This window comes from Danio aesculapii, chromosome 6 (genome assembly GCF_903798145.1).
Source record: "Danio aesculapii chromosome 6, fDanAes4.1, whole genome shotgun sequence".
NCBI lineage: Eukaryota > Metazoa > Chordata > Actinopteri > Cypriniformes > Danionidae > Danio > Danio aesculapii.
The window spans coordinates 61,188,497-61,203,789 of record NC_079440.1 but is presented as its reverse complement, the minus strand read 5'-3'; the positions used below and the strand labels follow the sequence as shown (position 1 = coordinate 61,203,789).

Genomic DNA, 15,293 nt, shown 5'->3' with positions numbered 1-15,293 from the left:
CATCATGACAAAGAGAAAATAAATCAGTTATTAGAGATGAGTTATTAAAACTATTATGATTAGAAATGTGTTGAAGAAATCTGCTCTCTGTTAAACAGAATTTGGGGGAAAAATTAACAGGGGGGCTAATAATTCTGACTTCAACTGTATATATTCAACACTAATTGTTTCAAATCTGCCAAGTTCTGTTATTTCAACGTATATAATATTTTATTTATTAATTCATGTATTTATTCCTTAAACTATTCATTCATTAAATACTTAAAAATACCCTTATTTTTTAACCATGTTAGAGATGAATGCTTGATTCTGATTGATCAATCAGACCAATTTACAACATTCCAAGGTATGTTAATCTCTGATAACAACCAGTAAAATTAATATCACTAGCTCATCATGATACTAGATATGCAAACAGCCATGTACAGTAATACGGTAATGCAATGTAATATAAAGTAATACAATTAATAATCATGATAATGTACATCCATCTGGTTGTTTACGCAGAATAAAAACCTTCATACAACAGATTTAATAAACCTGGCTGGATGTGGACTCAAGGCTGAATTAAAAAAAACAAAACGACCAAATACAAAGAAACCAAACCACATCCAATAGCAGCAAGAGCATCATATCTAAGAATAGCCTATTAAAATACCATCATTCACTGCATTTAGATGTTTTAAATGGCTAAAAGATGCAGGTAAAAATGACCAGCGTTTCTAAAAACCAGCGACTCGTAGATATGCTGAAGTGATGTTTGAAAAGAGCATCTGAACTCAGGCTTTCCCCTGTGTGGTGGTTTTAGGACAGCGGGATAAATAAGTGGAGCTGTTCTTCGCACGCAAGCCTTCAGCAGAGGCTTCAGCCATGAATTGTGTATGAAGAGTTGCGTAACAGCAGATCTGCAGTGGCACTTTTGGGTTACGCAGCAAAAAACTGTTCTACAGGACTTGTCTTTTTTAGTACTATTATATAAAAACTTTCCAAAAAAGCTAGATGAGTGTAGTAATGCAGATTTATAAGACTAGATATTTTATTCTGAAATCAGTGTTAAATTATTAACATTTTTTGGCAGAAGGCATCCCAGATATTAAGTTAATTCAACATAAATTTTGTGTTCTTTATTTACATTCATTTTCTGTGTTGTTTTTATTGTAAACATAAAAGATTTACGCTTCTGTTTTGTTTTTATTTGTTCAAAATTTGATGTACATTTTTTTTGAATTTTATTTTTTACATTTTGATTGTTTTTTTGTTTTGTCTTGCTTTTTTATTCATACTTATTACATGGAAGACAGACTTAATAAAAGGGGCTTAACTTGAAACAGTGAACAATACATGACAACATGCAAAAAAGCTCTAGACCAGGGGTGGGCAAACTCGGTCCTGGAGGGCCGGTGTACTGCACAGTTTAGCTCCAACTCTAATCAAACACACCTGCTTATACATTTCTAGTGATACTGAAGACACTGATTAGCATGTTCAGGTGTTTTTATTTTATTTTTTATAAATATTTTTTAGGGGTTTTCACCTTTATTGACAGGACAGTGGAGATTAACAGACAGGAAAGTATGGGGAGCAGAGACAGGGGAAGGATCGGCAAATGACCTCGAGCCGGGAATCGAACTCGGGTCGCCGCGGACACCTGGGTGCTATATGTCGACGCACTGACCACTAGGCTATTGGCGCCGACTGTTCAGGTGTTTTTGATTAGAGTTGGAGCTAAACTCTGCAAGACACCGGCCCTCCAGAACCGAGTTTACCCACCCCTGCTTTAAACATTAGTTTACAAAAAATAATAACAAAACAAAGATTAGGACTTATATTTATATACATACAGTTGCGATCAGAATTATTAGCCCCCCTGTTTATTTTTCCCCCAATTTCTGTTTAACAGAGAGCAGATTTCTCCAACACATTTCTAATCATAATAGTTTTAATAACTCATCTCTAATAACTGATTTTCTCTTTGTCATGATGACAGTAAATAATATTAGACTAGATATTATTCAAGACACTTCTATACAGCTTAAAGTGACATTTAAAGGCTTAACTAGGTTAACTAGGCGAGTTATTGTATAACGAAAATTTGGTTAAAGGGGTTAATAATATTGACCTTAAAATGGTGTTTGGTATGTCCAGTACCATTCACAGACTTTACAGAGACTGGTAAACCTGGGGGGGGTGTTTGAGGGAGCAGACCAGAACGACCTTAAGGTGTGCCTGGTCTGTCCTATGCCTCGGGCACTAGCTGCCATCAGAATAGTCAGCGATCCGGGGGTGTTACTGCACCCAACACCTACACTGAAAAAAATTATTCAAGGATGATTCCTTGGATTTACTCAATTTTTTTACGTTAAGTGGTTGTAAACAATTTATTTGGGCTGAATTTAAACAAACAAATTAAGTTGAACATTATTACATTTAATTTGTTTGTTTAAATTCAACACAAATAAATTGTTTGCAACAGTTTTGCATGCAACACTTTTTTCAGTGTAGGACCAGGGGAAGCGGGTGAAATTCCAGGATTTTTCCGAGAGAAATGACAAAACAGGAGATGGGTCTGAAATACAGGAGATTCCTGGGAAAAACGGGAGTGTAGGCAGGTATGCTTTATTTATCAGAGGTCGCAACAGCACAACCCTATTCCTGGAGATCGACCTTCCTGCAGATTTCAGCTGCAACCCACATCAAACACACCTGCCTGTAATTATCAAGTGCTGTTCTGGTCCTAATTAACTGGTTCAGGTGTGTTTGATCAGGGTTGGAGCTGAACTTTGCAGGAAGGTCGATCTCCAGAAACAGGGTTGAGCACCACTGTTTTACACAGTGAATGCCCTTCCAGCTGCAATCCGGTATTGGAAAACACCCATACACTCTCACATTCACACACACTCATAAATTGAATTTAGTGTATTCAATTCCCCTATAGCGCATGTGTTTTAGCGAGTTTCTTATCGAGTAAAAAGTTTATCCTCCTCAGTTATTACGCGCACACGTTTTTTAAGAGCATTTTCAACATGTATGAGCATCTTGGCGTTTCCATCAATCATTTTTTATGTTCACTCATTTTCTTTTAAGCTTAGTCCCTTTATTAATCTGGGGTCACCACAGCAGAATGAACCGCCAACTTATCCAGCATATGTTTTATGGATGGCGGATGACATTCCAGCTGCAACCCATCACTGGGAAACACCCATACACTCATTCACTACAGCCAATTAAGCGTACCCAATTCCCCAACAGCGCATGTGTTTGGACTGTGGGGGAAACCGTATGGAGTTAGTTTAGTATCTAAAGTATTTCACACAAAAGACTTGATGTACACATGCGTAGCCTAATTTACGTGCACAAAACCATTACGCTCATTAGACTTAATGTAGATTAAGTTTTTAGTCAGTGAAAGTCAGGGAATTTAAGTTCTATCTTGAAGCCTGCGCATCTCTTTCTCCGTTCGCCATGCTGTCGAGGAACAGTGTGCACAGATGGAGCGCAGAGAGGGTGACATCGAATATAGCTCTCATCTGATTGGCTGAAAGGTACGAGCTTGCCTGCTTCTGCCAGGACAGTCTCAAAAATACACACACGCGTAACCAGGGGGAGTCGAATTGTTTTTGTGTATTGTTTTTGCAAATATGTATAAATATTTTACGCACGTGAATTTGGTTTTGTGCACGTAAATTTGGCTACGCATGTGTACATCTGGTCTTTTGCGTGAAATACTTTAGATACTAAACTAACTCCATAAAACCGGAGCACCCGGAGGAAACCCACACCAACATGAGAACATGCAAACACCACACAGAAATGCCAACTGACCCAGCCGCGGCTCGAACCAGCGACCTTCTTGCTGTGAGGCGACAGCGCTACCCACTGCGCTAGCCTTTTTTTTTGTGTGCATATCCAAAATGCACATAAGTGGATGGACACACAGCTTCATTATCAGGTCGCAGATGCATGTAATAACACACACCACATCAGGAGTGTTTATTGATTCACTGCTGCCTTCATGCAAAATGCATTCAGCTTATTAGACGACAGCAGATCAATAGACGAGAGCTGAGAGAGCCAGGCTTTTCCTGCACAAACATCTGTCACGCTAATTAAACACACAGAAACGCCTCCGTCCTCTCTGCGCTTTATTACACAACTGATGAGGGATTACAAACCTCGATTATTTTGATCGTACAAACTAATTATACAGGAGGAATGTCTATGTGTGTTGATTTAATCTATCAGGTTCAGTCAGATTAAAGAAAAACTGAGATTTTAGCAGAGATAATCTAAACACACACACACACACACACACACACACACACACACACACACACACACAGCAGTTTAGTGTCTGCGTCACAGCATTGATATCAAACTTTGGAGGTCTGCAAGAGTATCACTCAAAAATAATGTCATAACTTACGTGTGTTCAGAATTACTGTAGTAAGAGAACACACACACACACACACACACTACACTTCCACTTCTGCACAGGTACAGGTAGATACACACAAACAGACACATGCCCATGCATGCACACACACTAACATAGGTATACACACAGACACACACATATTAATACACACCCATACTCTAACATTCTTACGCACACACACACGCACACACACACACAATAACAAATGCACGCACTAATGCACACAGACATGCACATACACATCAAAAGACACACACACATATTAACACACACCCATACACAAATACTCATGCATGCACATACACACCTTAACATGCACAAACACATGTAAACACGCATACTAACACACACCTATACACTAACACTTGTTCACACACACATTAACATATTCACACACACACTACACTCACACTTATGCACACAGACAGGCACACACGCATATTAACACACGTATACACAGACACATACATACTAACACACACCCATACACTAACACTAACACTCACGCACACACACTCATGAACAAACACAAGTATATACACACACATTAACGTACACACACCCATACACTAACACTCACGCACACACACTCATGAACAAACACAAGTATATACACACACATTAACGTACACACACCCATACACTAACACTCATGCACACACACACACATACAGACAAGCGTGCACATACAAAATACTCCCACACAAACATACACAGTAACCAACACACACACACACACACACACACACACACTAGATGTTGTTTTATGTGATGTCTTTTTGTCTGGGTGGACGGTGAATGTTCCGGATTACACACTTGACCATCCATTCAATGCCGTCATTCACGCCCTGCCTGAAAAACACAACACACACACACACACACACACACACACAACATGCATTACAAATCATATAAGCGCAACATCAAACAAATCACAGAGTATACATCACATAAAACATGTAAATTCAACAAATGTCTTCACAAATTTACTGTACCGGTTAAAGGAGATCTATTCTGCTCCTTTTGACATGCTGTAAAATGTGTCTCTGATGTCTCCAGAGTGTGTGTGTGTTTCAGTTTGAGCTGAGATTAGCACACAGATGATGTTTTCTACCTCTCTGAAACTGACCCTCATAGACTTTGATTCTAATTGTGGAGTTTTGGTGACTGTCGCTTTAAATGCAAATGAGATTGTGCTTTTTTTCAGAAGAGGGCGGAGCTACGGGTGTCTATGTGTCAGCATAGTGACAGATTCAAAAACCGGACTAGTGTACTCTTCAGGTGTGCATGTGTGCTTCAGTGTGAGTGTGTGCTTCATGCTTCTGTCAGTCTGTGTCGCTGCTGTTGCTGTTCATCTAAAACTCCACATCTATAATCCTTTTAGTCTATGCTGACGTTATCTTCAGCAGCTCAAACACTCTAATGGCTAATGGACAGACGGCTGCTTCTCACTCAGGGCTGCTCTTTATGCTGATGAGGGAGAGATGGGCCCCTTTCACACATACAGACCTTTCTGGAAGGTTACTGGCAATTTTTCAGTATGGGATCATGTGTGAACAGGCCCTTTCTGAAAATACCAGTAAATTAATTCCTGCACTTTTCCGGAAATAAAAGTTGTAACATTAGCGGTAATCTGCTCTGTGGGAACTAGCGATGCGCGGATGGCGGTTATATCCACGGGCGCTGCGGATAATCCGTGTGTCGGGTAATAAAGAAAATACATTATGATTAACTGCAGGTGGATGTAGCAGGACATGGCAGTGGACCAGCGAAAAAGCAGAGAGTGGGCTTTGCAGAATGGGAAGATATGAGACGCCCAAAATAATGGATGAAGTGCAAGAGTAGCCTACTGTTCCAAGCTTCCGTTAGTTAGAGGAGTCATCAGAGGAAAATCTGCTATCGTTCTGGGAGAAACAAGATCACTTATTTCCACAACTGCAGAGCCTTGCGAAGACAATCTCGTTCATTCCTACAACACGCGGTGCAAGCGAACGCTCATTCAGTGCAGCTGGCTGCGTTTTGGAGGCGAGGCGGAATCGGCCGAATCCTGGCACAGTAGATGCTGTTCTGTTTTTGCACAGTGCGAAGAAAAAGGCCAAGTAAACACAACATAGCTGCAGTTTAGGCTGAAGTGGCATGCTTTTAGTTATTTTGTTCCTGTATCTGTAAAAGCTAAAATGTCTTATTTAAATTAAAACGTTTACGATTAACGTATTATTTTACTATGTGCAGATTAAAGCTCACTGAATCTGCTGGTAATATCCACAGTGACCAGAGCTGGCACGTCCATAGAGGCGACCCAGGCGGCTGCCTAGGGCGGCAGAATAGAGAGGGCGGCGCCCGCGACCACACCCAAACCATCCCCCCTACGTTCTCTCTTTCATCTGTGACAATCCCCCCAGCGCCCCGGTCCGTGCTGTCGTACGCACAATCACACCCCCGTCTCTCGTTTTCGCTTTCGGTATGAGGGCCGCATGATCACCTTTTGCCTAGAGCTCCAGTTCAGTTCAGTTTGCTCCAGCCCTGACGGTGATCTATCATGCCTATAACAAAGAATTAAATTATTAAAGTGACGATCGGTTGCGGATACATATATCAGATAAAAAAAAAATGTGCGGGCGGGTGGCAGGTGGATGATTAGTATAAAGCTGCGGATTCAGGTGTCATTTTAGCTGATCCACGCATCTCTAGTGTGAATGAAGAAGGAAGCTTGCCGGTAAGAGCACGTTCACGTGAGTCGTCTACTCCAGCCAATCAGAACATTCAGATGCATTCATATACGTGCGGTTTATGAAAATAAAAGCCTTTAGAGATTTTTTCCTGAGATGTTAGTTCCTGAGATTCCTAGATGTTAGTCAGATCACATTTCTATGTTGCTTCTTAATGCCAACTGAGTAAAAAATTATTGATCAAATGCATATAATAAACCGCTTTTTGTTAACCTTCAAGCTCTGCTTGACGTGTGTGCACGTGAAGTGCAGGAGTGCTCCGGTGAGCACCAGCACACACACACATATTGTGTACATCTTGACATGCGAAAGTGTTCCTCCATACGTTTTCATCGAACTTGTTCACAATTCTTCCACAGAATTTGTAATGTAGTCAAGTGTGTGAACATTTAGTTAGCACATCTGTCTTTGGATGTCTCTGGGATAAGCTGCTTGAATGCTAAGTAAAAGTGAAACAATCAAGCCGGATCCCCATTACTCTTACAAATACAAGCGCTGCCGTTTAGAGCTCATTTCTGGTTAATGATGTCAGAATTTACCGGTATTTTGGAATGGATGTGTGAATGCTCTTTGCCGGAAAAATTCCAGAGCGTCCGTGCCTGTGTGAACAGCGCTTTTTTAAATTTTTATTTACCAGTAAAGTTGTTCTGGTAACTATCCGGATATTTACCGGTATCACTGTGTGAAAGGGGCTAGTCATACCGGTAAATATCTGGGAAATTACCAGAACGACTTTACTGGTAAGTTCAATACAGCGCTGTTCACACAGGCAAGAACGTTCTGTAATTTTTCCAGAAAAGACCGTTCACACATCTAATCCAAAATACTGGTAAATTCTGAGATCATTAACCAGAAATGAGCTCTAAATGGCTGCTGTGCTTATATTGGTACATATAGAAGAGGTCGTGCTTTTGCTGATGGTTTCACTTTTATTTAAAGCTTTAGCATTTATGCAGCTGCTTTGTCCCAGAGACATCCAAAGGCTGAAGCACGAACTGCAGCTAAATGTTCACACACTTGAGGACATTACAAATTATGTGGATGGATAAGTATTGTGAACAACTTCGTTAAAAACATATGGAGGAACACTTTCGCATGTCGAGATGTACATAACATATGTGGCGCTCACCGGAGCACTTCTTCACGTGCACACGCGTCAAGCAACTGAAGCAGAGCTTGAAGGTTAACTAACAGAGGTTTATCATAAGCATTTTATCCATATTTCTTTACACAGTTGGCATTAAGAAGGAACTTAGAAATGTTATCTGACTAACATCTAGCAGATAAATGTGTCTGGAAAAATATTCAAAGGCTTTTATTTTCAGAAACAGCGCGGATGTGAATGCGTCTGAATGTTCTGATTGGCTGGAGTAGACGACTCACGTCAGCTTGATCCAATCGTAAACGTGCAATTTTCCTTATGCGTTCACACAGCGAAGCACAGGTGATGCTACAACCTCTCTTTCTGGAATATTGCCAGAACAAATTTACAGGTATTTTCAAAAAGGGCCTGTTCACACATGATTGCCGGCAATTTTCTGGAAAGGTCTGTATGTGTGAAAGGGGCTATAGTCACTTGTGGATGGGGCTTTCTCCCTCTGATGACATGTACAAAGGGAGAATGTGTTTATAGGGTTTTATTCATCAAGTCTGATTAGAAATATACAATTAATTCATGTTTACCATTAGAGGCTGGAGATATTTGCACACTGCTGACACCCAGCTGGGTTTAAACCCAGTTATTTTTGCATAATAGGTCTCCTAAAAGGCTAACATGCCAGGATAATATGCATTTAAGGAGCAATATGAAACAGTAAGTACCTCAGATGTTTTCCAAAACTTGAGGTAAATTACTGTTGTTCTCAAAGTGGCTATTAAAATCCTGAAAATTAGATCCAAGCTCAAACTATTTTTGCATTATGCAAAGAACTACAGCAGACTTTCTTTCTGTTCATTATACAGTAGGTCATGAAAATTCAGCTTTTTAGTCAGTGAAAGTCCCTGAATTTGATATTTGGCTAATAGTAGGTAGCCTGCATATATTTCTAAGCCCATATCAGCCATCTCTAGTGAATGTCCTCTTAGTTGTTTTCAGTGTATCCTTCATAAATGGTTTCTCTCTGAAGAACAGATGACGTACCCTGATAAAGCGGCGCAGGGCTGCACCAGACAGTCTCTTTTGCCGATTTTTGGAGCACAGTCGCTGAATGCCGTCTTTATGTCAGGTACAGACAGACAGTTCTGCAGGACAAAACACAAGCAATACAGTCTAGATCACAAATAGAGTCACAGCGCCACCTGGAGGCGCATGCAGATTAATGCATTTTTCAGTTTTTTAAGGGACAGATCACCCAAACACCCAAATTCTATAATTTATTCAGCTTTCTCTTATCACATACTTGTTTAAGTTTCTGCTGAACACAATAGAAGTTATTTAGAAATATGTTGGAAACCTGTAACCATAGACTTCCATAGTATTTGTTTTCTACCATGGACGTCAATAGTTACAGGTTACTAACATTATTTAAAATATCTTAATAAAATCTATTTAAAATAACCACATGAGAGTGGGTAAATATTAATTTTGGGATGAACCATCCATTTAATCTTCATTCTCACTCATTTCTATCAGATGGTCTGGAACTCTTACCTCCACGTCTTGTTTGTTGGCGAGCACCAGAAGAGGAACTCCTTCCAGAGCTTCACTGCTGATCATCTTCTCTGAATCAGGATAAAACATCAGGTCAGATCACATTATGTCAGGTTCACATCAAGTGTGGAATTAAGTATTTGCATGAGTAAGTTGCATACAAAGTCAATGCAAATGCACAAATAGAGGCGAGTTTCTGCCGACGGATGCGAATGATGCAGAATGCACAATGCATTCGCCACCATATGCCTTGATCACGTCTTTTGTGCAAGTAAAAAAAAAATTCAACTTAAGCTAAAAATTAGAGGAGCTGAACATGTAGTGCTGTTTGGTCCTCTTTCAATTCAATTCAATTCAATTCAATTGTATTTAAAAAGCACTTTAAAACAACACAGTGGACCAAGGTGCTGACAATAGAGGCCTCTGGATGTGATGTGGATGGGGTTGGGAGAAGAGAAAGGTTCTGGAAATAAGGTTATGGTAACTAATAACCTTAACTTTTCAGAATTTGATTGTGATACAATAATGTGCACCTTTTGTAAAGCTGCTTTGAAACAACAATCATAATTGTGAAAAGCGTGGAAAATAAACTTGAATTGAATTGAAAAGTTTCTGATCTGACCAGCAGATGGCAATGTCAGCAGATCATTAAACTGGGCACCCAACAAACTCAAGTAGGGGCTGTCATCCAGACTCAGTTCCTGAAGGAGACATTGAAATTCACAGTTTTGTGTGCCTCTGGATGGTGCAGTGATCACAAACACGTCAGCGTTTGGCTTTTGTGGCATTTTTATGGGACTTTACCAACTGGTACAAAGCAGCAGAGACATTTATAAAGAAAACACCATCTATACTTATTTGTTGTCTTACAAATAATGCAATAAATTACTATTGTTAATATTAATGTAAGTGAGAGAAAATTTCCAGCTTGAAATTATATAAATAATACAAATTATACTTAAAATGGCTCATCTGATTTCCTTTAGTGCAGTGGAGATTATTTATCAAATATAAGAATGCATTTAGAAAGGACTTTTACTCTTTTTTTTTTTACAATTAAAGTTACATAAAACTAAATATTTTCTTTTGTTTCTAACCTAAAAATAAACAGCTTAAATTTCCATCAAAATGTGATAGAAAATTCCACAGCTAAACAGCTTCGATTATCTAGCATAGCTGCGATTAGATTCAACAACCACAATCAAACTATTGATCAAGTAATCACACCTACATGATCAGATGTTTGACGTTAACATGCCGTTTAGCAACCAATGAAACGATCAGATCGTCTCATCTAATGGAGTTTAACAGGTTCTGCATGAGATCAGCTGATATAACAATAATCACAGTGACTTTCAGGTTATGTTCATGTTGCAGCAAAACTCACCAAAGGCGTTTTTGGACTCGCCCAGCCGCTCCTCATCCGTGGAGTCGATGACGTAAATCACACCATGAGATTCTGCGTAATACTAGAAAAGAGAAACACAACAAACACCACATTATAAACAGATCAGCGTGTTCCTGTATCACGCAGCGAGCATTCATTTAATAGCTAGATCATGGAATCACACTCTGCAATAATCAACAGCTGAAAATAATCTGAAATATTTGTGCATTTGGCTGCATTTTCAAACGTTACTGTGATTATTACTCTATTAGTTATTTTTATTACATTCTCTCAAAACCCTTAGAAAAGGAGTAGATCATAATAGGCATGGGATGATAACCGTTTAAGGCAGGCATGGGCAAACTTGGTCCTCGAGGGCCGGTGTCCCTGCAGAGTTTTGCTCCAACACTAATCAGACACACCTGAACACCCTAATTAGTGTCTTCAAGATCACTAGAAAGCTACAAGCAGGTGTTTTTGATTAGGGTTGAAGCAAAACTATGCAGGGACACCGGCCCTCCAGGATCGAGTTTGCCCATCCCTGGTTTAAGGTATACCGCGGTTTGGAAAAAAGTCAAGGTTTTAAAACCGCCAACATTTTCTGTAATACCGTTCCTAAGGTATGTGTAAGATTTTATATTGACATTTTTTTTGTTTTTTAGGACAACACTATCTCCAGCAGAAAAAATATCCAAAGATGCAGCTTTAAATCGTAAAGAAATCTGTGTTTTTGAAACAAATGAAGAAAGCAGAAGTCAGTGATTCATTTGAGTTATTTAGCCTGATATGTTTAGTGCTCCAAAATATCATAAATCTATTAAAAAATTTAATATATTGTTTTCAAAGGGGGAAAAAAAGTAGTTTTTTTACCCAGACATTAAAAAGAATATATTTTAGTGCAGCGAGCACAATACCGTGAAACTTTGATAATTATATCCAAGGTTATCATACCGTCAGAATCTTATACAGGCCCATGCCTAGATCATAACAGTGCATAAACCACGATGGAAACACATTTAGTGTATAAGCTTCAGCATGTGCTTCATCAGCCTGCGTGCAGTGATGTAGTTTCTGACAGATGCTGCTCACATATAAATGTGTGTTTTAGGGACTTTGCAGCTTTCCATTTCCAGCTTTACATTGTAAAAGATCTGAAATGTTGTTCTGCTGATTGTAAAAGGCCGCAGCCACCAGTCCGTCATCACAGTGCTTCAGTATTATTATTCTTCTATTATTATTCCCTCCATCAACTTCTTGAACATCTGTGTGCGCTCCCAAAATGCATCTCACGCCTCCAAATGCCACCGCATTCATTGCATTTCATCTTGGTCTTCTGAGGCGCAACTCATTTATTAGAGAAGAACAAACAGCACAGTAGCAAATCCCAACAGTGCATCAAACTACACTTCTCTGACTCAGATTTGGGCAAGTTAACCAGGAAGTGAATGTTTTATGCGACATTCTGATATTGCTAAAAGATTTTATATGCATCTTTGGATGGAAACATAGCTTTTGAATATCAGAACTAGGATGGGTACCAAAACTCTGTACTTTATCGCTATCGATGCTAAATTATAAAAGATCAAAGTATTAATAAACTCCAACGGTGTTGCTATCGGTACTGGAGAATTATTGCTAAATAAATGTTACCTATAGTAGCGTAATTTAACTGACCATCCTTTTCTAGCACACACAAGCTTAAATTTAATGAAGTGACGATGGTGGATGGCATTACACACAAGTGGACACCGACATTGCCCATTGCAAAAAGTGCTTTGGTTACATTGAAAATAGTATTTTTTCTGCAGTAGCCTAAATAAATCCTAATCAATATTTTACATCACTGTATTTACAAATAGATGAATAATAATAAACTATGCTTATTAAGAAATTATATTAAAAAAACTGCTTATTTTACATGGCAAGAGGCTCCTAAACTGAATAACTTTAAATCCCAAACACAGTTAACTCATTTACGTGAACATGTTAATGATAAATAATAAGCATTAGCCACAGCTGTTTAACTGCATTTTGCACATCAAAGAGGGTCTTTTCATCTGCAGGGAGCACAATAAGCTCCAATAAGGTCCCGACTTCTGCAGAAAAAGGCAAACATGTTGAATATTCTCCAGAAGAAGGGTTAAAAACAGACTCATTTACAGCCTACCTGCATGCTTCAAATGTGCTCCTTCAAAACACTGTACATTCTTTTAAAGGAAACGTTTTAGTTATTTGTTTTACAATTATCGGTTTCATGATATTTGACATTAAAAATAATAATTAAGTGTTTTTATTTGTTACATTTTTTTTCATAAAAAAAAACACTACAAAAATGACTGATCAGAATACTATTAAAGTACCGAACCAATAAGGGGTTAAATAATAAATGTATAAAAGTAGTAATACCGTTAAAACCTTAATGATACCCATAACCAGCACTCATTTAGATGTCAGTGAATGTATTTTACCTTATCCCACAGAGACTGGAGCTCCTCTTGTCCTCCGAGATCCCAGAACATCAGACGAGCTTTTCCCACATCAATGGTGCCGACTGAAACACACAGCAGAAACCAGTCAAACCACAGCTTTCCACCAATAAAAGCTTCTCCAGATGTGCTGCAGCTTCACTCACTGTTGAGGCCCACTGTGGTGGTGATCTTGGACAGGTTCATGCCCTTGTAGTTCTTGCTGAACCTTGTTTTTGTTTGTTCCAGAAAGGTCTGCAAAAATAAGAAATGAGGACGTCAGATAAAACAAACAACTGAAGGCAAATTGTATTGCATTTCTTAACATTATAATTAATCTGCATCTAATTCAGTTTACAAACAGGATTTTATACATATGGAAATATACAATTAAATAACAATAATAAATAAATTAGTGCAATACAATATAAAAAATAAATGTCAAAATATAAGTCAGATAATAATAATACCTTACATTAATACAGCGCTTTTCTGGGCACTCAAAGCGCTTTACACATAGTTTTATCTCTATATATGAATATGTATATCTATATATATGTATATCTATCTATCTATCTATCTATCTATCTCTCTCTCTCTCTCTCTCTCTCTCTCTATATATATATATATATATACACACACACATGTATATGTATAAATATATATATATATATATATATATATATATATATATATATATATATATATATATAATATATATATATATATATATATATATATACATATATATATATACACACACACATGTATACACACATGTATATATATATGTATATATATATATATATATACACATGTATATATATACATGTATATATAAATATATATATATATATATATATATATATATATACATATATATATATATATATATATATATATATATATATATATATATATATATATATATATATATATACATATATATATACACATATATATACACATATATATACACATATATATACACATATATATACATATATATATACACATATACAGTGGGTATAGAAAAGAATCATCCCCCTTCAAAATAATTACATTTTGTTGCATTGTAGTCTGAAATGAAGACAGACACAGTTTTGGTTTATCTAGGTGTAATTATTCAGTACAACGTATAACATCTGTCAAAACTATAACACCAACATGTCAGAAAACAATTAACAAGCATAAAAAACAGAATCACTCAGTTGTGAAAAGGATCACCCCCTCCTAAAAATTACTGGTAAACTCAATCAGGTGTAGCTAATCATCTTCTTAATGACACACAATGCCATTTCACTTTCATTGGTGGTCAATTTGATTAGCTCAGCATGAATATAGCTTTATTGTAGGATTTCAACCCTAGGTAGAGCAACTGAAGCAAACCATCAACTATGGGTGGCAAGGCATTGTCAAAAGATCTCAGGGATAAAGTTGTGGCCAGGCACAAGGCAGGGGATGGATACAAAAAAATTTCAAATGCTTTATCAATGCCTAGAAGCACAGTGAAGTCCATTATTAAAAAGTGGCTGGTATTTGGTACAACACAGACCCTTCCTGGATCAGGACGTCGCTCCAAACTGGATGAAAGAGCCAGGAGAAAACTGGTCAGAGAGGCAACCAA

The 15,293-nt window shown here is 37.9% G+C and overlaps 1 protein-coding gene across 1 annotated transcript in view; it reads right to left on the bottom strand.

The window, feature by feature from the left end:
* Positions 1–4,129: 4,129 nt before the first annotated feature.
* Positions 4,130–15,293, bottom strand: part of arfrp1 (ADP-ribosylation factor related protein 1) — a 16,851-nt gene continuing 5,687 nt past the window's right edge. Inside the window, exons 2-7 of the mRNA XM_056460660.1 lie at positions 13,834–13,921; positions 13,670–13,752; positions 11,202–11,283; positions 9,815–9,885; positions 9,305–9,405; positions 4,130–5,287 (exon numbers count right to left, since the gene is read on the bottom strand). Coding sequence (XP_056316635.1) covers positions 5,200–5,287; positions 9,305–9,405; positions 9,815–9,885; positions 11,202–11,283; positions 13,670–13,752; positions 13,834–13,921 — 513 coding nt within the window. The 3' untranslated portion in view covers positions 4,130–5,199. The remainder of the gene's footprint in view (positions 5,288–9,304; positions 9,406–9,814; positions 9,886–11,201; positions 11,284–13,669; positions 13,753–13,833; positions 13,922–15,293) is intronic.